This window comes from Lissotriton helveticus, chromosome 9 (genome assembly GCF_964261635.1).
Source record: "Lissotriton helveticus chromosome 9, aLisHel1.1, whole genome shotgun sequence".
Classification (NCBI taxonomy): Eukaryota; Metazoa; Chordata; class Amphibia; order Caudata; family Salamandridae; genus Lissotriton; species Lissotriton helveticus.
In genome coordinates, this window is record NC_136070.1 from 943,863,114 (window position 1) to 943,889,469 (window position 26,356).

General features: G+C 44.4%; 1 protein-coding gene across 4 annotated transcripts in view; it reads left to right on the forward strand.

The window, feature by feature from the left end:
- The window catches only part of ECH1 (enoyl-CoA hydratase 1), a 190,964-nt gene that overhangs the window by 68,358 nt on the left and 96,250 nt on the right, over positions 1–26,356 (forward strand). For 2 of the 4 annotated variants that reach the window (XM_078661190.1, XM_078661191.1), the window contains exon 2: positions 18,817–18,994. In XM_078661190.1, the coding sequence (XP_078517316.1) occupies positions 18,817–18,994 (178 nt within the window). Of the gene's footprint in view, positions 1–18,778; positions 18,995–26,356 lie in introns of all 4 variants that reach the window. The other 2 variants (XM_078661192.1, XM_078661193.1) reach the window with 1 other exon arrangement.

Below are 26,356 nucleotides of genomic sequence, written 5' to 3' on the forward strand. Positions count from 1 at the left end.
AAGGTACCCTCTAGCTCCGTAAGGCGTTCTATCAGAGCAAGTCGAACTCCTGTCTTAGTGCTAATTGCCACTCTCCTAATGACCGTTTTAAAGGCATCCCATTCAATCTGGCGAGTACTAGCAGACCCCACGTTCTCCGAGAAATAATGGGCAATCGCCTCTGAGAGGGCATGACGGAAGACCGGGTCTTCAAGCATCGTGGGCTGTAGTTTCCAAGTCTGTATCGGAGTTGGAATCTTGTTCCATTGTAGAGTTAATTCCACCGGGTTATAATCCGACAGGGTTTTACCCATATGGAGCACAGAAGTAATGGATCCCATCAGGGTTCCGGAACATAGGAACCTATCTATCCGAGTGTGTAGTCTGTGTGGTGGTGAATAAAAAGAATATTCTCTGTACCCTGGATGTTTTGCCCGCCATGCGTCATGAATTTCCCATCCCTCTGTCCACCCTTTAAGTGCCTCAGCTTGTTTTTTACTTTCTGTAGCGTGTAATGGGGGGTGAGACCTGTCCAGGTCAACGTCTAATACAGCATTAAAGTCGCCCCCAACACCCAGAGATATTCAGCCCAGTCCCGCAGGGCCACACCTAGTGTAGCTAGATACTTACCCTGATCAATGTTCGGTGCATTTATACAACCCATAACCACATGAGCCCAGTCCAACAAGCCATTAAGTATCACATACCTGCCGTTGATTTCTATTTTCTGCTCTAGAAGCCTGAAAGGGACATTATTCCGCACCCACACTGCCACCCCCCTGGAAAAAGCTGAGTATGTTGTGGCTAACAGTTGCCCCCTCCATTTCCTCTGTAACTTGGCTGCCTCATCAGCATTAAGGTGAGTTTCTTGTAGGTAAGCTATAGCAACCTTCCTTCTATTGAGTTGCGCCAGGATACGGTGCCTTTTATGGATTGAAACCATGCCCCTTACGTTCCAGGTGCAGTAGGTGTATTTATTATGTAATGTCATCGTGGTGCAGGTAGCGTAGTTGCCATGTGACATGTTGAGACCGAATCCCAGTAAACATAAACTGCCTACGAGCCGAGCATGCGTTAACATATGAATTCCCCAATACTAGGTTCCCCCATAAAACATCAGAGGACCAAACAGTAAATGCCTTATCGCAATCGCCTGGGGGTGAAGACCTGAACTGCGACAGTTCTTATAAACATCACATTGCCCATTTGAAAATGTTTTGGTTACGTTAGCATACTTCCCTATACAGCTTAGTTACACTAGACCTCCTAAAGCAGTCACCAACAGTAGTATATATTGCATAACCTCTGTATACTTTACCACTCCCGGACATCCCGGAATGCATCATTAGAAGTCTCTGGCAATCTGAGCTGTAATCGAGGGGAACAGCGTTATGCTAGTCTCAGAGTCAGAGCGTACTGTGTCCGCATCCGATGAGTGCACTGAAGTCGCTGCAGCCTGGGCATCATGAGCAGCCAACGCCGCCACTGTCAGGAGTGCATCTTTCTGGCTGTTCGTGATCTGTTCTGAGGTTGGGCCAGCGTCTATAGTGTCCACACTACTGCCATGACCCGGTCTGGGTTGTCCAGTAGTCCGCAGCGGGGAGGCACGATGCAGTTGTCCTGACGGAAGTGAGGTCTGAGAAGTCTCCGGTGTAAAAGTTATTTCAAGCCAGTCCGCCACTTCCTCTGGGCTTTAAAAAAAAATATGATTTTTGCCCGTAGACAACTTTCAGTCAAGCTGGAAAAAGCAGTGCAATTTCAAGTTGCGTGCACGTAGGTTCTTTTTGACTCCTTGAAAAGTAGCTCTAGCTTTCTGGACTGCCGGGGTAAAATCTGGGTACAGAGAAATTGTCTTGTTCTCAAAACGTATGGGAGCATTCTCTCTAGCAGCCCGTAGGACCATGTCGCGATCCTTATAATGTAGTATGCGTGCTATCAGCGGGCGGGGTGGTGCACCTGGCTGGGGATGTCTAGGAGGCACTCGGTGCGCTCTCTCCACACCGTACAGGGATGTTAGGCCCTCTTTTGCCACATGGTCTCCTAGCCAGTCCTCTACAAACTGTGTGGGGTTGGATCCCTCGCTGCGCTCCGGTATTCCGAGTATGCTGACGTTATTGCGGTTGGATCTCCCTTCGCATCATCCACTCTGTCCTGCAAGCCCTTTATTTGACGTTGGAATTGTTCGAGCTGGGTGGAATGCATGTTCTGCTGGGGTATAAGATTGTCCAGTGCCAGTTTATTCGATTTGACCTTGTCGGCAAGCTTTTTGTGGTCCGCCTGCAGTAAACTGAGATTCGTTGGACATCGTTCCCATTCACACCTCCAGCGCCATTCGTGAGTCACGTATCTCTTTCAGGATTAAGTCCAGCTTAGGGTCCCATTGTGCCACGGTGCCCGCCCATCCATCTCTGCTCCAGGATGTTCCCTTGGGGGGCCAGCAGGGCACTTCACCTTGCAGTTTTATACTCCCAGGTAGGCTCAGGTCAATGGCGTAAACAAACTATGCTTGCAGACGCGAGTCACGGGTCTTTATTCCCAGCCATGCACCGGCCTCTCAGCCCCAGTGTTCACCGACTTGAATGCCTGTCTCCTCACCACCAATGAACAATAGTTTAGCCCCAGCGGTGGTAGTACCAATGCACCTCCAGTCTGGTCCTGGGCACTCTTCTACAGCCAGGGCAGTCAGCAGGTAGAGTACGTTACCACCTCCGGCGCATATAGGGGCCAATCATCGGGGTGAGGGCGCCAGCTCTCAGAAGTGGACCCTGCAGCAGTACGGTACGTCGGTCCCTGCAGCTAATTTTCAACACATGCATGGAGGCTGAGGCAGTGTGCGCAGAACACCTCAAGGTATCTTCATGTAGATTGTGACCCTCTGTAGTCAGTGGGGAATACAGCGGTTTCTGGTTTTCTATATGTCCCAATTGAGGGGGGGGGAGGCACCCGCAGTTTCCACGCTTTTGCAGCACCAATATTTTCCCCAAGCGCTCAGTCACTCACCATGGCGCCTCCCGCATCCACCATCACTTGTGCCGTTCAGGTTCGCGGCCCTCCACATCTGCCATTTTGTTTACCGGGGCCGTTGTTGTTGCGCATCGAAACAGGCATGCAATCGTCAGCTGCAGTCGCCTCTCGTATTACCACTGACCAGGAACAGTGCCCGCAGCTCCGTCGTCGATGTCGCCCATGGCCGCTGCAGTCCCGGCAGGAGCTGCGGTTTCCAGCGGTAGCTCCTCGCAGCAGACGCGGCTCCACCCTTCGTCACTCCACGGCCCCGGTATCGTCCAGGAGAAACACAAAAATTGACAGGATCCGCAGAGCCTACGGCGTTCAAAACGCAGCCATCGGGTCCAGTAGTGTTCCGCTGCAGTAGGATGGGTTACCCAGCCGTGTAGGTCCAGAGAAATACTGGATATTTTGCTAATTGTCAGGGTATAGAACGGAGCTCTTTCAGCTCACGTCCTCCATGCCCTGCAGTTGGCCACGCCCCGTGAAAGATCTCTTGACGAAAAGGTTGATTTTGCTGGTCCCTTTTTAGCAGTGGGGTGAGTGGTGTACTCCACAGGACTCTCTGTCCACAGTAGACCTGGAGGATTATTAGTTCCATATTGGGCTCTGTACCTTCCACCTGGAGAATTACTTCTGTGTTCCAGTGCAATGTCAACACTTCAGTACCCTAGTACTTCTCTTTGACCTTCACTCAGCTTGAAGGTGTTCATGAAGATGATAGCCCTTCTGAGGATCTCCTGCACTCCTGGGGATTCAATTTCACCAATATCCTGATGATTGGTTGATGCATGCCTCATCGCTTCACCTTTTTAAGATGTTCTTTCTTTCTCTGACTGCAAAATGAGAGGTTTTTTAAAATGCATTATGTGACAATGTAGGGTGTTTTTTGCAATACACAACAACATGTAAACCTGTAAATTAACTGTATGCATCAGTTAGGAAAGAAAAAATTAAGCACGTTTTTGTAATTCAGAAGTGTGTTAGAAATTCATTAATGGAATCAAAATAAATCAAGAGACTTACTCTCTGATGCACAAATGGTATATAAAAACCTGATTTCCACACCTTATCATTTGTGTGCTAAATAATGGTATCAGTAAAACTGTATGTCTGTGCAAATTTAGTGGCCATTTCAATGTGCTGCCTGTAAATAACAATGCGCTACCACATAATGCTTTAGTTACATTAAAAAATCGCCTCTCCTCATGACCAATAAAGGGAGGTGGGTGTTGAAAGTTTGTTGTTCTAAAAAGTGGGTCGTGGTTGTAAAGAGTTTGGAAAACCGTGAGATAGAATATGAATTAGAAGAAATCCAACGCAGTACTGTTTTAGCAGAGGTGATCCATTGGTATCCGGTTCAACACCTGTGTGGGTAATTTATTTCTCTCTCCTGCCAGGGCTTTGAAACTCGGACTTGAACAAAAATATCTCCTTACCTTGGGAGAAGGCTCCTGTGGCTTATTTGACTTCAGTCCTGGGGAAGAGGCAAGGGGTGGGGTATTGGGCCATGGCAACATGTGTAATCATAGTGGCTATAGCCAGGTACCATCAGATGCCTCTTCTGCACACTCTTCTTCATGTAGATCTAAACCCCAATGTTGACAAAATTCTCATCCAAGGTCTGTCACATCTAATAGTCCTTCTGTTTTTGTAGTTTGGTGAAAATCAAATCTACATGTGAAAGAGGTTCAGGGTCCTCATCCTGTGATTCCGAACATAAATGTGAGTCCAAACATGCTTAGTTGTCACTCTGGGGTTGTAATCTGCCAAATGAGTGGCATTGAACCTGGGTTTTGATATTTCTTCAACATGAAGGAAGCTAATGATAGCGATTTTCTGTACCACTCTAGGGGAGACGACTCCTGGTTTGGACAGACAATAAGGTTGAAAAATCATACATTATCTGACAGGGAGAATCTCAATTGTCTCATTCTCCTACATCATGGCGAAGGCACATTTTCCCTTGAAGCTGGCTGTGTATCTCCTTGGAGTAGAGAATGTTGAGGTTAAAGCCCTTAGTCAGCTTTTTACATCCCCAGTAATCTCTCACCATCTTGAGGTGTTCAGTATCTCCATCAATTGAACGGTCAGTGGCTCCTTAAATAAACATGTTTGCCTTTCGCCAGGACTCTCTGCCAAAGGTCTGCTCAAGGGGAACTTCCTGGGGGCATGGTCGGAGATGCTTTGTCATTCCCTTTGTCCCAGTAGCTATTTTTTGCTTTCCTTCGTTTTCCAAAATATCAGGAAGGAGGAGTCCTCTTTGATTCTCATGGGTTCTTTTTGAATTCACAGGTCTAAGTTTCTCCAGATACTCCATTAGGCAGTCTGACTCGAATGGTTTATTCCCCGTTCCCTAATCTCAATTGTCTCAGGGAGGCTGACGACATGGCTACTGAGCGGAATGTGGTTATGCTTTTGGGTATGCTCTTTAAAGTTGCTGGGGTCCTGCTCACATATGGCTTATAGAAGCATTAGAGACTGGAGCTTAGAGTGAGTCTCACCTGCTTTCTCTACCTCATTGGGACTCTTCACACATCTTAGATTTTTTGTATAAGGGGTTTGAGCTGAGTCTGGCCGATTCGTCTTTGGATGCCCAAGTGGCTGCTTTGCAGGCCTTTAAAGAGCCCTGAGGGAGTTTGAACGCTATGAGGGGGTACTCTACATTCTTTAAGGGGTATTAAACATGCATTTCCTAGGGCTTGGTCTGCTGTGCCTTCCTGGGACGTTGCTTTGTAGCTTCAGTAGTACATGGGTTCACCTTTTAAATCTACTTCATGTTCTGACTGCTAAGGTTGTCTCCCTTGTAGCCATTACTTTGGGGAAGATTGCGTTTACGTTGGGGGAGATTGGAACATGCCTTTCAGACCACCCTGTTTAAGATTGCAATGGTGAAGAGTTGGTTTTGTCCCCTTCTCTACCTTTTCGGTCCGAAATTATTTCCCATTTTCACCTTTCACAGGATGATATCCTCTCCACCAAGTCTACTGACACTTGGCCCAGCTAGGCTAGATTTTCACTCCCTTGATTTTGGGAGGCCTGGCGAGTGTATTTAACTCAGAATTGAGACTTACACAAGATGGATAAGCTGTTAGTTTCATATTGTCAGAGTCATAGGAGTCTGCCATTAGTGCTTGACATTACTTTGCTTTGGGCTGTTTCTAGGGAGGCCATTCCATTCTCTGTGCAGGGGCGTTGAACTGCCAGGGTGGCTGCTTCCCAGACAGAACACAAAGCAGTGTTAGAGGCTGATATTTCAATGGTTCACACTTGAATTCCACTAATAGATTTGTGCCACACTATCTTTTTAGATGTATCATGGCTCTAAATGTAAAAACCCTGCACAGCACTCAGTGTAAGACATTTCTGTTTGTGTTCTGTAGCAGGTTTTAGTAAACCAGGCTTTTTACAGTTTACTTGTAATTTTTCTGTTAAGTTTGCACTGAATTCATGCCTGCCCTTGGCACTTTGATAGAACTCCATTTCGTTTCACACCCTGGGGATAGGCATCCGTTGTACTACTTTGCACTGACCTCCATTGGAAAATGCCACACATTGTTCTAACGTCTCTGCATCAGTACATCTCAGTCATACGATAGGAAGTAATATCTTCACCAAGTATTGACAATTGCTGCAAACCTCTGATAAAAACAGTCAATGACAGAGTTCAACAACCCTCTATCCAGTCAATACCAATCTTCTTCTTCAGCTAACTTCCTCAATTTTCTCCCCCAGTCACCCCATAACACTTCAGTCTACACTCTTTTTTGACCAGAAATGGAAATGTTCTGGTACTCTATTCCAAGAGTGGTTCTCTAATTGGATCAGCTTTCTATGGTTCAGCAAGACTTGAAAATGTATAAGAACTGGTACATCACACGGGCCAGGCTGTGACCGCTGGCTAACTAAGGCCTTACCGAATGCTGTGCTGAATGTTCTTCTTTTTTTAACATTTTTTTATTGTTTTGTTTTCCAATACATACAAGCATGGCTGTGAGACGACAATACAATAATTGTCCAAATATTATAGATAGTCCAGTGAGGGCAAATGACAGTGGTATACACATTCCCAATAAAGCACAATTTGTAGATCAACATGGCACTATATCTCTTTTAAGAAGGGTTAATATCAGTTTCATCATCCCCACCGATACTCCATCCAACTTCCCCATATTTTGTGGAACTTATGAGGGCCACCCTGACATTTGTACGTCACACTTTCCATAGCCATAAATAAATCCATGCCCCTCCTCCACACTGCGAGATCCGGTGTCTCCGGAGACCCCAATCTAATAGCCAGATCTCGTTTAGCAATCTGCAATCCCAGATTGCATAACAGTTATTTCATACGTGGTAGATCAACATCGCTAGGATTGCTTAACAGGATGGATTTGGGGTCATCAGGAATTTGGGACTCTGAGATTGTACTCCGTTCTGTCCGTATTCGTCCCTAGTATCTCTGTATGCAGGGGCATAGCAATAGGGTGTGGATGAAATCACCCCGATTCCCTCCCATATCGTAAGCAATCGAGTGAGGGTGCTCTGCACATGATATAAAGGCAGGCCCTGTCGTAATATATCCTAGGAAGGATTTTTAATTGTATGATCGCAACTTCCCGTGCAAACATTAGTGCCTCCTCTCAATCAATGTCTTCAAGTGTACCCACTTCTGCTTCTCTTGTTAATCTCAATTTCCGGAAGGCGTCGGGCATTTTGTTATTGATAGTTCTATAGGTGTATGAAATTGCCTTTTCAGATAACTCATCTCATAGGAGTCTACCTTCTAGGGGGGCATAATCGGAGAGGATTTTAGGGATATTCTCGGCCTTCCATCCGTGTGCTAATTGTCGGTATTTGTAGTGCTGGTGGTCATGTAGCTGAAAATCACGCTGTGGGGAGGTAAAGGGCATGAGGGAAATACCCTCCATGAGATCAGCTACTTTGGAGATTCCTATTAAATCCCAGGAAGCAAAGCCCTTGAGTTTGGTAATTTCCTTTAGGGGTTTGCCCAACCATAGCAGTGTTTCTCGTGTAATTTTGTGTTTCCATCCAATATAGGAATTCACTTTATCCCAGGCGTCTAAAGTGATTTGGGTATGTGGTAGGAGTTTGGATTTCCCTGTCTCGCCATAAAGGAAATGATATGAGCGTGTCTGGAACTGGGTCTGTTTGAGGACATAAGTGGAATGGTTCCCATCTACATCCCCTAGTCATTAATGGCATTTAAGTGGGGTGCCCAGTAATAGGCCCGGGATCAGGAAGGCCAATGCCCCTGTTGTATGGGTTGCATTGCAATTTACGGAGTGCAATTCTCAGATGTCCATCATTCCACAAGAGTTTCCTCAGTTCGATCTCAATGCTGTTGAACATCTCCTCCAGGAATCTATAGAATGTGTTTTGGAAAGCGTATATGAGTTTTGGGAGTGTGTTCATTTTAAGCTTCGCAGCCTTTCTCAAGAGGGTCAGGGGGAGCTGATTCCATTGGGCTGCATCCGATCACTTAGTATTGTTTTAATGTTATGCCGAATACATCGCTCTGGGTCTGATGTGGCATAGATCTCTATGTAACGAAATCCATCCTTAGAAATGTTGAGTTGTCGTGGGAGGTCATTCGGGTCAAAGGAGTCGCCTATGGGAAAAAATACAGATTTTTCCCTGTTTATCGTATATCAAGAGTGGGCGTGATAGTGTTTATACACCTGGAAGACTTCAGGGATAGAGGTCGTGGGCCGGATGAGTAAGAGCAGAATGTCATCCGCATATAAGGAGATTTTCTCTTCCGGCATAAAGCCCTCCATCCAAAAACCTGTAATATCAGGGTGAGTCTGAATCAAACAGGGCAGAGGTTCCAGTGTGAGGGCAAAGAGGAGCGGGGAGAGTGGGCAGCCATGTTCGGTTCCTCTCCGGAAAGTGTGTTGTTCACTCTGATTGCGGCCATCGGTTTCGTATATAATAGATTTACCAGTGGCGGCTGGTGACCTTTGAAAGAGGTTAGGCGTAAAACAACTGTTATACTTCATTGCGGTGAGCGAGCGAGCCTGAACGCCCTACGGAGAGCTCGGGAGGGTTTCCCCCACGTGAAAAATTTGAAAAAATAGTGGGCAAATGGTGCATTTTCAAGCAAATTTGGGAAAGCAGGAAGGTGTCAACCACTCTGAGGTCTGACAAGGCACCAGATCCAGACAGCAGGCAAAGCACTGCAAGCTCATCAAACAGTACGTGTCCTTGACCCAACCAACTTAAACAGGCAGCTCGAACATGATGTCACCCACTTTGCGGCATAATACTGCATCACTGCTAGAGAGACTCCGCAAGAGATGCCGTGGGGAAAGTACCTGCAAAGCCCGGAAATGGACAACCGACCACCCAGCTCAGCAACAACAGCACAGTCCTGTGGAGCGGTCATCCTTGCACCCAGCAAAAAACTAAGACGTTTATCAGCGACGACCTTCTCTTAATTTGCCATTAACAATCATGATCCGTTAGCACTGTTTTGAGTGCAAATGTGTTCACTCATTGTTACAATGCATTCAATCCGGCACCAAAAGTTATACAACTTTTCTGTCACTTTGGAAGCAGCAATCCATTATATTCAATCAGCAATGCACAAACAACCATTCAATAAACAAATGCCTTATTTCATTTAACTGCAAGTAAACACCTTGGTTTTCATAGGGGCAGTGAGCAGACATCATTTGAATTTCTGTTGGTAGTTTATAGCAGATTGTAGACCTATATGGGGGGGTTCGATTGTAGGTTATGCGTGTAGAATTGTGTCTGGTGGTATGCAGAGAGCGTGAGGTGTTTGTGTGCTTAGGTGTAGTGGCAATGTATATAGTATAGCTCTATGCGTCCTGTGTGCATTGCGTTTGGCTTGTGCATTTGTTTGCAGGTCTGTGCACGGCGCGTTCATCGTGTGTTTACTGTTGGTAGGCACAGGTTGGGTGAAGCTGCCATGGGCATAACTAGCATCTCATTGCATTGTAAATACTTGCTTCCGTTGTTATCAACTAAAACAATGCACATCTTAGGCATTGAGGAGGGAGCATAAAGGAATTAAAAGAAAACACATAACACAGTATTAAAAATGTTCACGGCCTGTCTACAAGGAAGCCATCTTAAAATAAAAGTGTGACATTTCATTTGCAAAGACTCGGAATTGTCACAAACTCATCCTCGGAACAGGGGTCTGAATTCTAGCTTCTGTAAGGTTTTTGTCATAAAAGGCCAGTGGATCGCATCCAAGGCCTTCTCGGCATCAAATGAAAGGAAGAGGTGGGGTTCAGGCTCATGTTGGGCCTGTGCAATCCAATTGTGAAGCCTGCTCATGTTCCCCCTGGTGGAGCACTTCAGCATGAAATCGGATTGATTATTATATACCAAGGAAGTGATCACTCTCAGGAGCCGAGTGGCTAGGATGGTACCTAGTACCTTAATTTTGGCATTTATGAGGGCATTGAGGCGACAAGAGGCGCAGGAGGTGGAAGATTTACCCAGTTTATGGATTACTATAATGGTGGCCCTACGGGGATCGGGTGGGAGGATACCATCTTCTTGTGCCCTGTGAAAGAGATAAAGCATGTGGGGGGCCAGGAGTGCTGATTGCTTTTCAAACAATTCTGCTGGGAGCCCATTATTGCTAGGGGTCTTACCAGAATTTAAGCAGTGGATGTCATTATGTACTTCCTCTGGGGTGATATCTGCATCTAGCAAATGCGGTCGTCATTAGATAAAGTCGGGAGTTCAATCTCTGCAACATAGTTATCGATCTGGGTGGGATTCGTCAAGGGGCGCTCGCCATACAGTTCAGTATAATATCTCTTAAATTCCCTCAGTATTTCTGCATCTGTGGAATAAAGGCCCCCCGCGCTCTGTATTTGGTGTATTCACTGGGCCTCTATTTTATGCCGGCCCAACCAGGCCAACAGTTTCCCGGCTTTATCTCCAACTTCATAGAGTCGATGCTGTGAGGCCAGTATGTGCTGGGGTACTACATCAGTAGCCAGTTCAATGTATTCAGATTGCAGAGCGCTAATTTTACGCTTCCATAACGGGCATGGTTGAAGGGTGTGTCTGGCTTCTGCTTTCAACAGTCATGATTCGCGCATTTCTATCCCGCGGTTTGCCGCCTTCTTTTTGTAGTTGATGATGTTTTGAACCCCACCCCTTATAACTGCCTTATACGCTTCCCATACGATAACAGTGACGTCAACCAACTCATCATTATCTGAGAAGTATAGTTTGGGTTCGGTACGAATCTCGTGCATTGTGTTAATGTCTCTAAGTTCCCAGGCGTTGAGTCTCCAAATATTGGTGGCAGAGTGGGGTTTTCTCCCTACTGTCACCCATAGCAGGGAATGGTCGGAGAGACCTCGCGCCAGGTATTCTGCTCAAAGTATCTGTCCCGCTTTACCTGCCGGTGTGAAAATATAGTGTAGTCGAGTATATACTTTATGGGACCCTGATTGATAGGAATAGTCATGCCTCAATGGATTTACTAAAGCTTGGGTGGAACATTGTAGGAAAACAGCGCTCCAAAAATAAACAGACATTTTTAGTATAGTCAAAGTGCATGCCATACTAAAGAGGTAGGGAAACCCCCCCCATTCCCTAATATGTTGTCAGAGACCACACAATATTGTACACAATAATCTCCTACACCTTCAAAGTTTAGAGTCAAATGACAATAATGTAAATCAACAGTTGTCTTCCTTCCTTCTTTTCTTTATTGTTTTTTTTTTTTTTAGCCTTAGCCAACACGTGTTTCGTCGCGGACTGTGGGACAACATTGAACATTAGATGTGCCAGATGGGGCACGAGGATAAGCTGTCTCTATAATTGGAGCTTCACATTAAGGAGAAAACTTTAATTTATATAGCATTTTCTGAAAGTTGGGAGATATTTTACAGATGACTTTCAGGTCGCTGGAGTAAAAGATTCTTGAAGGAGTTATATTAGACCTGAAGAAGTTGCAGGATCACTTCCTATAAAGGCGACGAAACACGTGTTGGCCAAGGCTAAAAAGAAACAATAAAGAACAGAAGAAAAGAAGACAACTGTTGATCTACATTATTGTCATTTGACTATACACCAGGAGGCTATGACCCAATTTGGGACTATGTCCTGGCCAATAACATTTCTCTTTCGTCATGCGTCATGAAATATCAACCAGAGAAATACAACATTCCCAAATTCAAGTCCATATCTCCCTCCCTCCAGCCACGCATCTGTGCCTCCCAGCAACGGGCAGAAGACACATTCCAGGCTCAATTCGGGGGATCTATCGCCCTTCCCATTTCAACCCTTCACAGAATAATAATCAAAGCGAACAGGAAAGAAAGTTTGAGGTGAATCTAATAGTATAGAAAAGAGAGGAGGGAGATCTAGAGAGGGAAGGGATAAAAAAATATGTGAGGAAGAAAGTGGTGATCGAAAAGAAAGGAAATATTATAAGAAGACACTCTGCGCTGGTAGATGAATATTGATGGAGTCCAGCATAAATTGTGGCTTCTCAGGGGCGGAGTAGATAGTCTGTGAGCTCGCCGTGAGTTCCACCGGTTAGTAGGTTGTCACATCTGCATTCTGTTGTTCTGAGACAGCAGGGTGAGTTGGCACCAACGCTGTTGTTGCTCTGGAGTCATGTTCAAGTGCTGTGATGTCTTTGGCCAAAGGAAGAATACTGTTTGTCTCTGAAGAAGTACTGGGTTCATCAAGCTGTGGCTGTGAGGTGGCACGTGAGAACCGGCTCTGAGATCGGTGTATGCCCAGGTTCTCATCACTCTCTACCTCGGATCTGTGTTTTGATTGGATATGGAGTTTTCCAGCCCGTTGTCTTGTTTTTTAGGGTTTGCTTTCTGTACCAACAGAGGTGGGACTTAGAGCTAATGTCCAGGACGTACAATGTTGGACATTCAGTTTCCCCTGTAGGGCCAGGTTCGAGTCTCGGTCTTTCTCAAGCCAGGCCCAGGCTTTGGGGATTGGAACATGAAAGACTTCCCTTGGTAGAGGACTTTTAATTTAGCCGGGAAGAGTAGAGATTCAGAGCACAAAGTTTTGTCTTCACTGAGTCAAACATACTTCTCTGGTGCTGAACATCTAGACTAAAGTCTGGGAATTTATCCTGGAACCCTCATATCCTAGGTCTCCCATTGTATGTGCTTCTTGTAGGATCATGTCTCTGTCTAGAAAGTTGAGGAACTTCGCAATGAAGGGTCTTCAGGGAGGACCCTGGTGGGGGTTCCCCCTTTGGGCTCTATGTGCCTGCTCTATTACAAATCATGTGGAGAAAAGTTCACCCGGGAAGGTGATCCTCAGCCATGAGGTAAGGAATTCACTGGTGGTCCCGCTCTTCAGCCCCTCCGGAAAACCGATCAATCGAAGATTATTGCGTCAGTCCTGATTTTCTGTGTCTTCAATCCGCCATTGGACATCAGCATTGATCTTTTGCTGCTCCTCAATTCCCTTCTTTAGTCCCTGAACTATGTCCTCCACTTCAGGGTGTCTCGTCTCCACCACGGGCACTCTCTCCATGACATTGAGGAGATCTTGTCGCAGGAGGGATACCTCAGAGCCCACTTCCTCAATTTTGCTTTCTAAATCTGTTGTGGAGGAGTGTATGGCTTGTAGAATGGCCCCATTTCTGGGCCAGGGGCAGCGCTCGCCTCCTGGTCTGCCGTGGGTATAACCACTCTGGCATATCGGTCCAGCTTGCCCTGCCAGGATTGTTTAGGAACCTTTGTCTTTGACCATGTTTATGGCAAGTCTCTTTCATTGACAATCAGGTAAGAAGTGTCCCTCATCCGGCCAAGTAGAGGTAGGTCCTGTCTGTAGTAGAGAGGGAGGGGAGGACGGGCCTCTCAGTGCCAGCGCTATCCCACTGATGAATTGCGTCTTCAGGTAACTCAGTCCCAAGCCCCTGTAGTGTGGGTTTTCTCAGGCATGTACAGGGGCTGTTTGTGTCTGTCGGGTTGCGAGGGCCATGGCGATCTACCCTCACTGCCCCCCCCCCCCCACACCTGTCACCTCAGTCATTCGCTACAGGGTAAACTCCGTACTGATTGGTATCCAAAGGTAAATGAGTGACTCCAATATGGGGGGTGGGGTGGGGGACGATGACCCAGCTGGTTAGCAGTTCTCTCAAAAATGTCCTGAAGGTCTGCGGCAGTTAATAGTTCCTTCTAGGGCACCAGGCTATCCTTCTATTCGGGGTGTAGCCTCTATCCCAGCCAGCTATCCACGAACAAGCACCGGAACTATCACAGTGCTGGGAGGCGATTTGGGGTCACGGGCCGCTCTGGGGCCTGTATTCAGTGAGGAGTGAAGGAGGGAGAGGGGCCCAGGAGGCAACGTATCAAGGTGCACTAGTCTGCTGGCCCCCTGCACCACAATGACCCACCTCAGTATGTCGCAACATTCGGACGCTGCAAGGCCGTCTCTAGGATTGGGTAAGGCCGCAATCTTGGGCCATCGCAGGAGGCCAGGCCGCTCCAGGGATCCTCCAGTTAAGGGAGCCCAGCAGGAGAAAGTCAGCACACTCGCTCCTCCAGCCCCTCAATGGCACCACACCAGCCGGATCTCCTTGCGAAGCCTCTGGGAGCACTCCGGTGGAAAGGCAGGGTCCGGGCTGCGGCACCCTACCACTGGTCTGCCTCGTGGCGGTCAGAGGCCCAGGAGTCCTGGCCAGGTTGTAAGGACCAGCAAAGCTGGTTCCCTGGTCACAATCCGCGACAGTCAGGACCAACTCCACACCGCTCCAGCCCCTGCGCTCTGATTATTTCACCCTGTTGTTAGGTGATGCGCCGATCGGTCACCATTTTCGTTCTGCAACTGCGGCCGTCGCCGCTTCGCATACTCATGGCCTTCAACAGTCTATCAGCCCTTAGCTGACTCTCATATGGAAGCGGGGTGAAGGCGGCAGTATGCTCATGGGTTTTTAGTGCAGTATTGTACATTGGGAGTGCCAGTGTCCCTTCAGTGTGAGTGAGGCTGACTGCCAGACTGTACTGCCTGAGATGTCCCGTTTGTTTTCAAACACATCAGTCAGCAAGTCTTTACAGAGTACACAGCGTTGAACAGAAAGACGGCTTGAACTTGGAGGCTTTGCTGCGGCGCTATAGTATACCTGATTACTAAAATGGAAAAGAGATGGGTACATAAAACTCGGGAGGGTGGACCACTATAAACTTTACCAATGAAAAAGATCTCACATGTATACTTATTTAGTATGAATTTGCAGGTGACCAAAGACAATTGGTTGATTAATCAATATACATTAATTTGTAAATATACATATGTCTCTATTACTTTAAATTGCACATTTTCAAAAGCAAGTAACCAAATGCAGCTACATACACAGAAAACATACAGCATTCGAAATAAAACATAAATCAACATAAGGTGACACTGGTAAAATCTGTGAAATGCACCCCTTTTACATACAATGTTTTACATTTTACAATCAAATAGAATATTTAAAAAAACTTAAATGAACATTATTTCTTGCCAGGGTAGCTAGACAAAAAAACGTAGTTTAGGGGATACCAGTTCCAACAGATTTTTGCGAAATTTCAAAGTATGTCTGTATCGTCTGTATCAACTGCACACACGCTAATCACATTGTGACCATTGGAAATAGATGCAACTATTTTTCAGGATACTGAACCAAATAATTAAAAAACTTTTTAGTCCGTCTCCACAACTGAATTATGGTTGTATTCTCCAACAGACCGGGTTGTCGACATGTTTGGACCAATTTTGATCAGTGTGTCTCCTGAGGACAGGGAACTGGAAAACCTTGCTTAATAGAATGGGAAAGTTTAGCACTGCATCTCGAGTTTGTTCCCGGTAAAATGAGTAAAGGACAGCTGCGGCATGGAGTAGTCAGGCCGGCAAGATGTTTAAAGACGTTTAGCTGCAAACTTTCAGGTGAAAAAGTTGGAATCATGAGGGCTAAAGTGGCATGTCTAGTGATAGTGTATTGAGTATGCTCACTTCCTAAAACATCCTGAAGCTCTGTAATTTTGTGGCGGGATGATGACTGTCTTTTTAAAGATGTAAGTTTCGCTGAGGTACACGTCTGAACGTTTTGTTTCTGAATCTGGAGAGATATGGTCTCCAGTACAGCTTCCTTCAATCAAAAGATGTTTTGAATGTAATTTGAGGAAAGGATCAGTGTGATCTTAAATGTATTGTCATCTTGGTATTATATTTTTAGTCCAACCAAAAGTACAAACACTTGATGAGTTTGCATTCAGAGGTAAGTTCTTCTCAGGAACAGTGACAGGTCACTCTTACCTTTACCGCTGTCAGGTTAGAGACTAAGAGACAATTATTAGCTGCATAGGAGTAAAGACCTATTGAAATAATGTGTTCTCTCCTTACTGCAACTCTGGGCAGAAATTCCTTTTTGGCCAGAAGATCGATGGTGGATTAATTTACAAGGTCATTCAAATGTGGCTATTTTATAGACAAACTTTAGGTACTGACTCTGTTCTATTTTACACTGGATACAACGAAATTCACTAAAATTAAACTTGGTGCAAAACCGAGATTCTGGTGTTTGATATCCTAGCACTGACTGGGCCCTAAACTGGTGACTACTTGATCTTGATTGAGCCTCCTATCCATTGGCTCTTCTCTCAAATTGAGTGTCTTGTTCGACTGAGATCAGAGACATCTCAGACTCATCAATAGTGTAGTCTCTATATGCTTTTTTCTGCCTGAGACGTTGAGCAAAATTCTTTCTATTCTCTGCCGACCCTCCCACTTTTTGAAAACTGTTGTTCAAACATTAATTTGTCGTTTCTCTGCATGGACGAGCCTAAATATGCCACTTCCAAATTGCAGTTGGTGCTGAATACAGATGCACATCTATTTTTATGCGCTCAGTACATGCAGCCATACCTCATGCAATTAGCGATCCTTCTCTGGAGTCCTATCAACTCAATTATATCTGTTTTTGACATTGTGCATTGACTTATTCACGCCCAGCTTTTGTTCGCCATGAGTTCCTACAAATATATTCAGACCAAAACGTTCCACTCTCCTACATCTAACCTACTTTAAATACCACGTGCACACTGGATCCTCTTTGGGCTGGGCATTTTCAGACCTCACAGCCAGAGACTAGAATGCTCTTCCCTGTATCATTCATTCTATTCCCAATAATTCATATTTTCGTAAGACATTCAAAACCTGGATATTTTGTATTGTTTTTGTTTACTGTGCTATTTTCTTGTTGCTTCACTGATTTGATGATGAGTCAATGCAAGGATGCGGTTTCTGGGTAGAAGCGCAATAAAGTCCCTAGCATTCATTTATGTAAGTTAATGTAGCAGAACAGGCAATAGAGTGCAGGTTATGGCAAATCAGGGGCCTTGAATGCAGATCCAGAACGTGTAATAGCTTTTCCCGCATGGTCTTTGTTTAACTTTTGCTTATTGTCCAGAGGTGCATGGCTGCTAGACGCTGGAGAGATCTGGCTGGGGACAGACTGTTTTAGTATTCCAAATATATTTGTTGAAGGAAATTGGTGAGAACATACATGATACTACTAACTTGTTAGAAATGTATGTATTGGCCCCGTTTATACCTTTGTAGGGTGGGCTTGCAGGAGTTCACAAGCAAACCATATTGCATTTGGCAACCATGTTTATGAAAACCACAATGTTGTTAACTGTTCCTCTTTAACCACTACTCTCCCCTGCATCATCAATGGTCAGTCCCCCAAGAATACATATATTCCATTTCAAGAACTGCCCCAAACAACCACCAACGCGATGATAAAACTTCATGGAAAACTCTCCTTAAGAGCACACTTAAGGACCGCACACCATCTGTTCACCCCTAAACATTGCCCTCTATTTTCACTGACAACTTAGCACTCTATTCAACCCTACAAATTGCTCGGCAGGCACCTGAAGGCCGAGCACTTCTTGATATTCCTTACGCCATCACTGTAATTCCATGCTTGGTACACACTGTAACCCCCTTTTACTAGATTCCAGGATGTCCAGTTTACCAATCAGCGTATCATCTCCCTAAACAACCCTCTTAGATCTCCACTTCAATATCCATGTCAGCACTTCACATGAACTTTATTTCCAGACCTTATACGAACACTGGGTCTGTAATTCTTTTCCAGATCTTTGCTGACTCCTGCAGAATGTACAGGATTGATCCACTGACCAATCTGTCCCAGCAATCTCCATGTCAGTCTGTCTTATATAAACACAAGTCATATTTTCCCTCCAACACTTTTGTCCTGCCAGTTTTTCTACTAGAACTCTCCTGCCAATCCATTAGCTAATTCTCTCCTCTTAACATCCTTGTTAATGCTTTTTTGGGCTATCGCCTGCCAAACCTCCATGTAAATCACCTCCCTAACAATATTTGGCTATCATATTCCCAGCAATTCTTCTTCACCTTCTTCAATGTTAACTTTTCCCTCGAAACACTTCACAGTTTCGATGCTTCATTTCTTGCGGACTTCACTGGCTGTTATCTACCATATTGAGGCTGAATCATTATACTAATAACTTTGCTGTCTGTGTTCTGCCTGTAAATCTATGAACCCTATTCATGTACTGCGGGTTAAAATCAATAGTTTGTCTTTTCTTGTTGATCCACTCCTTCACCTATGTCATGAAAGTATTTACCACTCTGCTCTGTTGCCAACATAACAAACGATGAGCTTTGTGGCTATATGCATGTGGTCCGCTAGATAGAGAAGGGACAAGTTGCAGGATGTTCTAAGAGCGACAGGATGGCTTTTGACATTCAGAAAGTAATTCAGTTAGCAAATCTTTAATTTGACATTTTATTTTTCTACAGATCTTTGCTTGGGCAAAGCCTTCTCGCTAAGCGTCCGTAGGATGGCCTCTCAACCAGGAAAAGGAGATGATTCACACACATATGAGACTCTGAAGGTAACCCAGGCACGCGACAAAGTTCTACATGTAGAGCTGAACCGACCCGAGAAGAGGAATGCCATGAACCAGGCCTTCTGGAGGTAATGAGTATGGATGGTCCTGATTTGAACAACATTTACGATCCTGTAAAACAAGAAGCACCATAGTGTTTAATTCCCAGATTACATACCAATGACCATATTCTGATTCTGTCTCCTTGTCCTTGTCCGTAACTTTGATGTGAGTCCTCCTCTAGCCATGTTGACTATTTCGTAAAAATAATATGTTCTTCTTGTGGCTCCTTCCCCTTAGCTGTGAATGGCCAATAAAGGAAGATGTCACCTTCACCTCTATCTTTATAAGTTCTTTAGCAAATCCTGTGTCAGACCAAGGCTTTACTGTGATCGAGGGTGGGCAGGCCATAAGGAAGAGACAGTTGGATGAGTATCGACCGTATGTTTTTAGGGCTTTACCTTTTAATCACCATTTCTGATCCTTGACTTTGAGGCTACACCAAACAAATTCGTACTTCGCCCTAGTCCTCATTATCCCAGCGCTAAAAGATGCCACCACATTGGTATGTATGCTGAAAACTCTATTCTAATGGTATTTCTGCTCAGATAGCCAGTGTGACCATTTCACTGTCAATCAGTCAGTGATCAGATACAAACGAAGATGCCATTGCCCAAGTAGCTGCCATGCAATATTGGATAGGGAGTCCTCACCCGTATCCAACCATAAAGCCACCATGCTTCTTATGCATATACCCTGTACAGGGCCTAGCAAGATTGGCTATGCCTTTTCATGTGTGACATCACAGTCCTCAACCGTCTGCTCATAGTAAAAGGTTGTTACAGCCCCCCAAAAAACACACATCACTGTAGCGCAGGATGGCTTCTCAACGCTTGAAATATATGCCCTCAGTCATAGCAACACCTAAAGGGTTTAGGCATGAGTTTGTCTATGAATTTAGATCTGCAAAGAAATAAGAAAACATAATTTCTTGCTCACAATGACAAGTAGAATACACCTCCGATATAACACCTAGCCATGACTGAAACCTCAGTCTGCTTGTAAGCAGCTACTTACATTGTCAGTCCTCTAGACCTCTCCAGCAGACGTTTCAACTGATCTTCAAAGGATGGCTCCACTCCCCCAGCCTAATAATCTTGAAAGGATGACTTTCTACATCATTGTTCTGAAAAGTCAGAGTCCTCCCAATTGAACCCTTAAAGATGGGACTGAAAAATCCAAATCAAATCCATCCTAAAGAAACTGTATGACAACCCTGCCCTACTAATTCTATGGTCATAAAAATGAATTGCGCATGCTCTGCTAGAGCCCTGTTTGGCAATCCCTATCCTTCGTGAGCGACCCCAGATCTAGAGCCCTAATTTTTCATTTACCTCACTGAAAGCCTCCGCTCTTACACAGTAGGGTTAAGAACAACATGGTCTTCTCGAAATCGAACACCATTGGCAATAGCCACACCTGATCCAATGCCAGATAGTGGAACAAAGGGAAACGATCCTTCCACAAGTGTATTTCCACAATCATTGTAGCCCCTTCTTTGAGTTCCATCCCAAGAGTCTGGGAAAGGCAGAGCAAGTGGGAACATTGATGCGGCAATGTGCTATCAGTTCATCCACCACCATATACTCCTCTACTTGAATCTGGAAAATAAATTGCAAGAGAAAAGAACTGGCTTTGTCCGTATATAGGTCCACCCCAGTAGGGCCATCTCTTTGACTGATGGCCCTGAAGATGGATGTAATGGAGAAAAATCTTGGAAGCCTGAGCCAGCCCAATCTTTGTCTGCAGGTCACATTCGGGTGGTGCATAAAAACAGAGTTCACGGGGAATACAGAATGGAAAAATCTGAAGTAAAGGAAGTGTTAAAATTGAGTACGATTTGTATATATTGAAGATGCAATATAAAATATGAAGACCAACATGTGCTTGAAAGATGTTTACAAAAGATCAGAAACAAATTTGAGATATTGCGTTTTGAAGTGCTATAAATATCCACTGTCCAAAGATCACCCTTGTGACATAGTCTGATGACAGCAGTGGAGCCTTACAGAGCATTTAAGAAAGAAGTGTGATGTTCGTTTTGCACAAGGTGCAGGATTCCTCATTTTCCAGTCCTATCACTCATTAGGTACTCTATACTACAACATACCGAGCAAAATTAAACACATTGAACATGCGATAAAATGATATCTCTGAGATGGTCTGCCCGGGGTTGTGTCAGACTAGTACTAGCATTGCATCGCGTAACCAAAATTCTGCGTCATTTAGAGGCCTGCAGTAAAGAAGCGCAGTGGTAAAAACGCACCCGTTTATTTACCACTCATTTTTCAGCTGTTGGTGTAATGGATTCTCCACGATACTTGGTGATATTTCCATCATGATTGCCACTAACAACAAATCGGTGGTATGAAGCAGTAAACTATGTTCTGTTCAGTATATTAACATATGTACTGTGAGTTATACCCCATGTATCTCAGCAGGGATTATATCTAGAAGTGATCACACACAGAAATATAAATGCTTCTGCAGGGAATTTGTTATTGTATTTAAGAGCCCTTTGAAAATGAGGGCTTTAGCTGCACCCCCTTGCGTCAGTATGGTTAGAATCAAGAAACATTAAAAAGCTATTCAATAAATAAGTGCCATTGTATGCATTTCAAACTAACACACGTCACATCAAAATATTTTAATAACTTGCAACTGTGTCTCAGCAATATAATACTTAATCTAATCACCCATTAAGTTAGTAGCATTTTTAATATAATAAAGAAAGACTATTTCATCGAGATTAACAACTACTTTTATTAGTCCGCATGGGTAATGTGGTTTCCAACACCGTTACGATAGATTGGGTTATGGGGAGGACCCGGAACGCTCTGTAACCCTTCTCATGCGACTGATGGCGGACTTTGGGGGCATATCAGGGCTACACGTTAATTGTCACAAAGCGGTGCTATACCCTTTGGCAGCCCTGGCTACCTTGGATGCATTCGATCTTCTAGAGGTGGGTTTGTCTTTGGGAAACTGAGTTTCTGATTTTTGGGCCTTCAGAGAACGCATGAACGCTGCCACCAATACGAGCTGATTATGGGCAGCGTAACGGAAGGCTTGGCAGCCTCGGTTCACTTCTTTATTACAGTACCCCTGTCTGCAATAGGTATGGTAGCCTTAAGGAAAATTGTCTCATTACCCTGCGGCCTTTATCTGATACAGAATTTGTTCTGTGTGCTGCCCACCACGCTGTTTCAGTAGATCAACACACTGTTGGTGAACCTTGTGCCGGTGGGTAAGTGGAGCAAGGTCTGCCTGGAGATACTGAAATTAGATTTTAGCCGGTGGGGGGTGGTCTTGGACTCCTGAATCTCCAGCTATACTATCTGGCGTTATAAAAAACAAGGGTCCAAGACCTCTATACTTTTTAGCTGAATTTATCAGTACATAATCATTAATTTAACTCCGTAGAGAGCAGCATTAACCAGCTCAAGACACGAATGCACATACTATAGGGACCAAGATGTGGGCATGGACTAGACAACAGTGTTGAAATCAAGCAATCCTTTTAATTCATTGCTACACAATTGTATTAATCAATAGTAATTCATTGACATGACTTAGTGAGTACCATGGTGGTTGCCCCACCAGAGCGTGCAACAAAGCAAAGGGTGCAAAAAGAGGGTGTGAATGAGAGGGAAAAGAAGGAATCAATTGAAGAGTGACATAATAACTTTACAAATAGATTATTCTATACAGCAATGGGTCATTAATCACCCAACCTGTAAAACCTAGCCACTAAATTAATCAAAAAACAACACAATCTCATACATTGTACACGAATAAAGCATACATTTTGCACAACAACGTAGAGAATATAGCTGGGGTCCAGGTTATATATCTAACAAGCGTCAACGTTTCGACTCGTCTTATGGCCATACGGAATGTTATGCCTGGGCCGTGCGAGTCTTCATCAGGACAAGGGACAACCAGGGGATTAGTGATGTCCCTATAAAGAAGAATAAATACACTTAATACTGTCGTCTCTTTGTGGTAGTTTCTCTAAAGTAAGCCCACAGGGTACAAATGACTTACCCTGACTGGTCTCAGATTCACAAGGAGCCACCGCTGTTAGCTAGTGACACTATATCCTACAAAGGAGGATAAGAAGACCTAATTTCCATCATGGTCAGTGAGTATGTGTTACATTAAAAAGGGGGATTAAAACCGTTCAATTACCTTTTCAATTCCAAATAGGCACCGAAGGGTTCAGGGGAGGGTAGTAATTCGAGATTCCTGTAAGAATATATGGGACTAGTTAATTACATGGTATTAACTATGTGTACCTATCCTAACAAGAAACGGGACGGAACAACAAAGTTACCTGCTGATTTAGTGCAGTAACTTCTCCTCCATGCTTGACTGCCAAAATGGTTTTTGAAAGAATCCCTTCGCGTAGTATCAATGTACTGCAAGAAAGGAGTAATACAATTGAGACAAACGCCTCAAGGTCGAATGATTAGATATCTGAAGCATCAAGAACCCAGGCACAAACACTCACCGTCGAGCGTCTTGAGGGGGTGTATACACGGGGACAGCACACTGTTACCGGGCATCCGCGAGGGAAACGCCGGATGGATGCAAGATATAGAAAAGGAAAAGGGACACACCAACTCCGTGTCCACAATGATGTCGAATAACAAACGACTGTCACCGTACTCGTTATTAAGAGTGTACAAGGGTTTGATTTTATGTATTTTAGTGTACTCGGTGGACCGCCACCACTAGGAATATTAAGGGTAACAGCGTTCTAAAAACACGTATTAATGGACTAATTTCGTGCAAAACTATCGCGGCCATCTTGGGATGGGTACACCATCAAAAGCGAACCTGGATAGTGTGATAACATAGATCGATATCGCTACTTCGTTTGTTGGGAGGTATATACAAGGTACATTAATACAAATTCTGCAAACCATAAACATTTTACAAAGAGTCATTGAGAAGCCAAGAATTCGAAACTTAGATCTGATATCAATACATAGTAATTATACATCTTTGTTGCAAAACTGTGGCAGCCATCTAAAAATGGGTACACGATAGGAAGCAAAACTGGATAGTGTGATGACAGAAACGTTACCAAGCAGATAGGTCTCAATACTTCGTTTGTTAGGGGATGCGACTGAGATTATATACATATGTACCAAATACATTAACAGAAATTATCCAAAACATTACATTATACACTTATATTTACACAGAATCATTGGAAACAGAGAATTGGAAAATTGGATCTAATACTCATACAGAGTCATTGTACATATTTATAGCTGTGACACCTGTCTATTTGTTTCTTCCAATTCGTTCAGGCCACTCTTAACAGTATCCAAAAGGTGTATCCATTTACATTCTCTAAGGCTGAGTGTCTGTCTGAAATCGCCACCCCTAGGATTGGCCATAACCTTTTCGATCACCCACCATTGAAAACTAGTTGACTCATGTTGCAAAGTCGTAAAGTGCTCAACTAAAGGGGCAACAACCGTTTTACAACGTATCCTACTGGTATGTTGAAGGATACGGCATTTGACCCTTTGGATCGTCTGTCCCACGTATAGGAGGCCGCAGGGGCATATGATCGCATAAATCACCCCTGTGGAGTTACAGTTACTATGCTCCTTCAGGTTAAATGTTCGATTGTTGTAGGTGAATGTAGTGCATTCCTTCGTGAGTCCACACGCTTTACAAGTACCACATCTCTTATGGCCCAATACAGGGGGAAAACCCCATAATGTAGTTTGGGTCACCTTCGTTGGTGTGGGTGAAAGAGACTTTATTAGGTGGTCTCTGATGTTTCTCCCTTTGCGAAATGCATGTAGAGGTGCTTCTAAACCACCCACTACTTCCTTTACCAAATGCCAGTGGCGATTAATCACCTTCTTGATAACATTACTTTTGGTGTTGAAGGTGGTAACACATACCAATCTTTCATCCTTAGGAGCTTTCTCTGAAGTCGTGAGGAGGTTCTCACGGTGATTATGCCACGCACGTTTCCGTGCCTTTTTCAGCAGGCGCATTGGATATTCACATTCACTCAATCTGGCAACCAGCAGTGCCGCCTCATCAAAAAAGTCTTCTTTTTTAGTACAATTCCTCCGCAACCTCAGAAATTGACCAAACGGTAAATTATCTCTGAGGTTGCGGGGGTGATGGCTTGAGTACCTTAGGAGCGTGTTGCGTTCACTACTTTTTCTATAAAGGCTTGTAAACAACCTATCAGACTCTGCCTTGATCTGAATTTCCAGAAAGTTTATCGTCATGTTATCAGACTGCATTGTGAATTGGATGTCAGTCATACACCGGTTCAGCCATTCATAAAATTCGGACAAAATGTCTTTACTACCCTGCCAGATCAATAGCACATCATCGATGTACCTAGCCCACATCGAGATGTGAACAAAGTAGGGATTGATATTGTTCAGGACATAGTTGTGCTCATATTCACTCATGAAAATAATCGCCAAGTTTGGGGCAAAGCTAGCCCCCATTGCCACCCCTTTTGTTTGAATATAAAAGTTACCCTGGAAGACAAAGAAATTTTGGGTCATGGCTAACCTCAGAAGTTGAATAATGAAATCAGTCACTAAGTCATGTCAATGAATTACTATTGATTAATACAATTGTGTAGCAATGAATTAAAGGGATTGCTTGATTTCAACACTGTTGTCTAGTCCATGCCCACATCTTGGTCCCTATAGTATGTGCATTTGTGTCTTGAGCTGATTAATGCTGCTCTCTACTGAGTTAAATTAATGATTATATACTGATAAATTCAGCTAAAAAGTATAGAGGTCTTGGACCCTTGTTTTTTATAACGTACCATACCCAGGTCCTGTACCTTATTGGGTCACCCCATTATTATAATGGATACAATCTGGCGTGTCTGTTGCAATACGCTGCACTATAGTGTGACGACGGACCCAATTTGGAGAAGGACTTGCTCTCAGGATCCACTGAGATTTCCGAGGTTCTCAAGCTGCTCATGAGCCGTTATGAGCTCTCAGCGGAGACTGTTTATTGTCACCCAGGGGTCGGTCCCAAGCATGGGAAAAAGCTGTCACAAAGGTACTAAAGCGGACGCCCAATGTCAAGCTCCTCCCTATCTGTTGGGTGCGCCCCTTAGGTCCTGCATATAAAGGCTTCCATGGATGTTTCTAAATGGCTGGTGGGTGATTGCCAGGGAGCGGGAGACATATTCCTGAATGACAACTTTATGTCCATAGAGGAAGTTGAAACCCACTACGGAGTAGATTGGAGAGACTTCTTGCAAAATGCGTGCATATCGCGCATGAGTCGTGACATCTGGATGTAATTTCCAGAGGAACTGGAGCAATCCATGTTCTACAGGTGATTCTGGATCCAGGCTCCTCCAAAGTTATTAC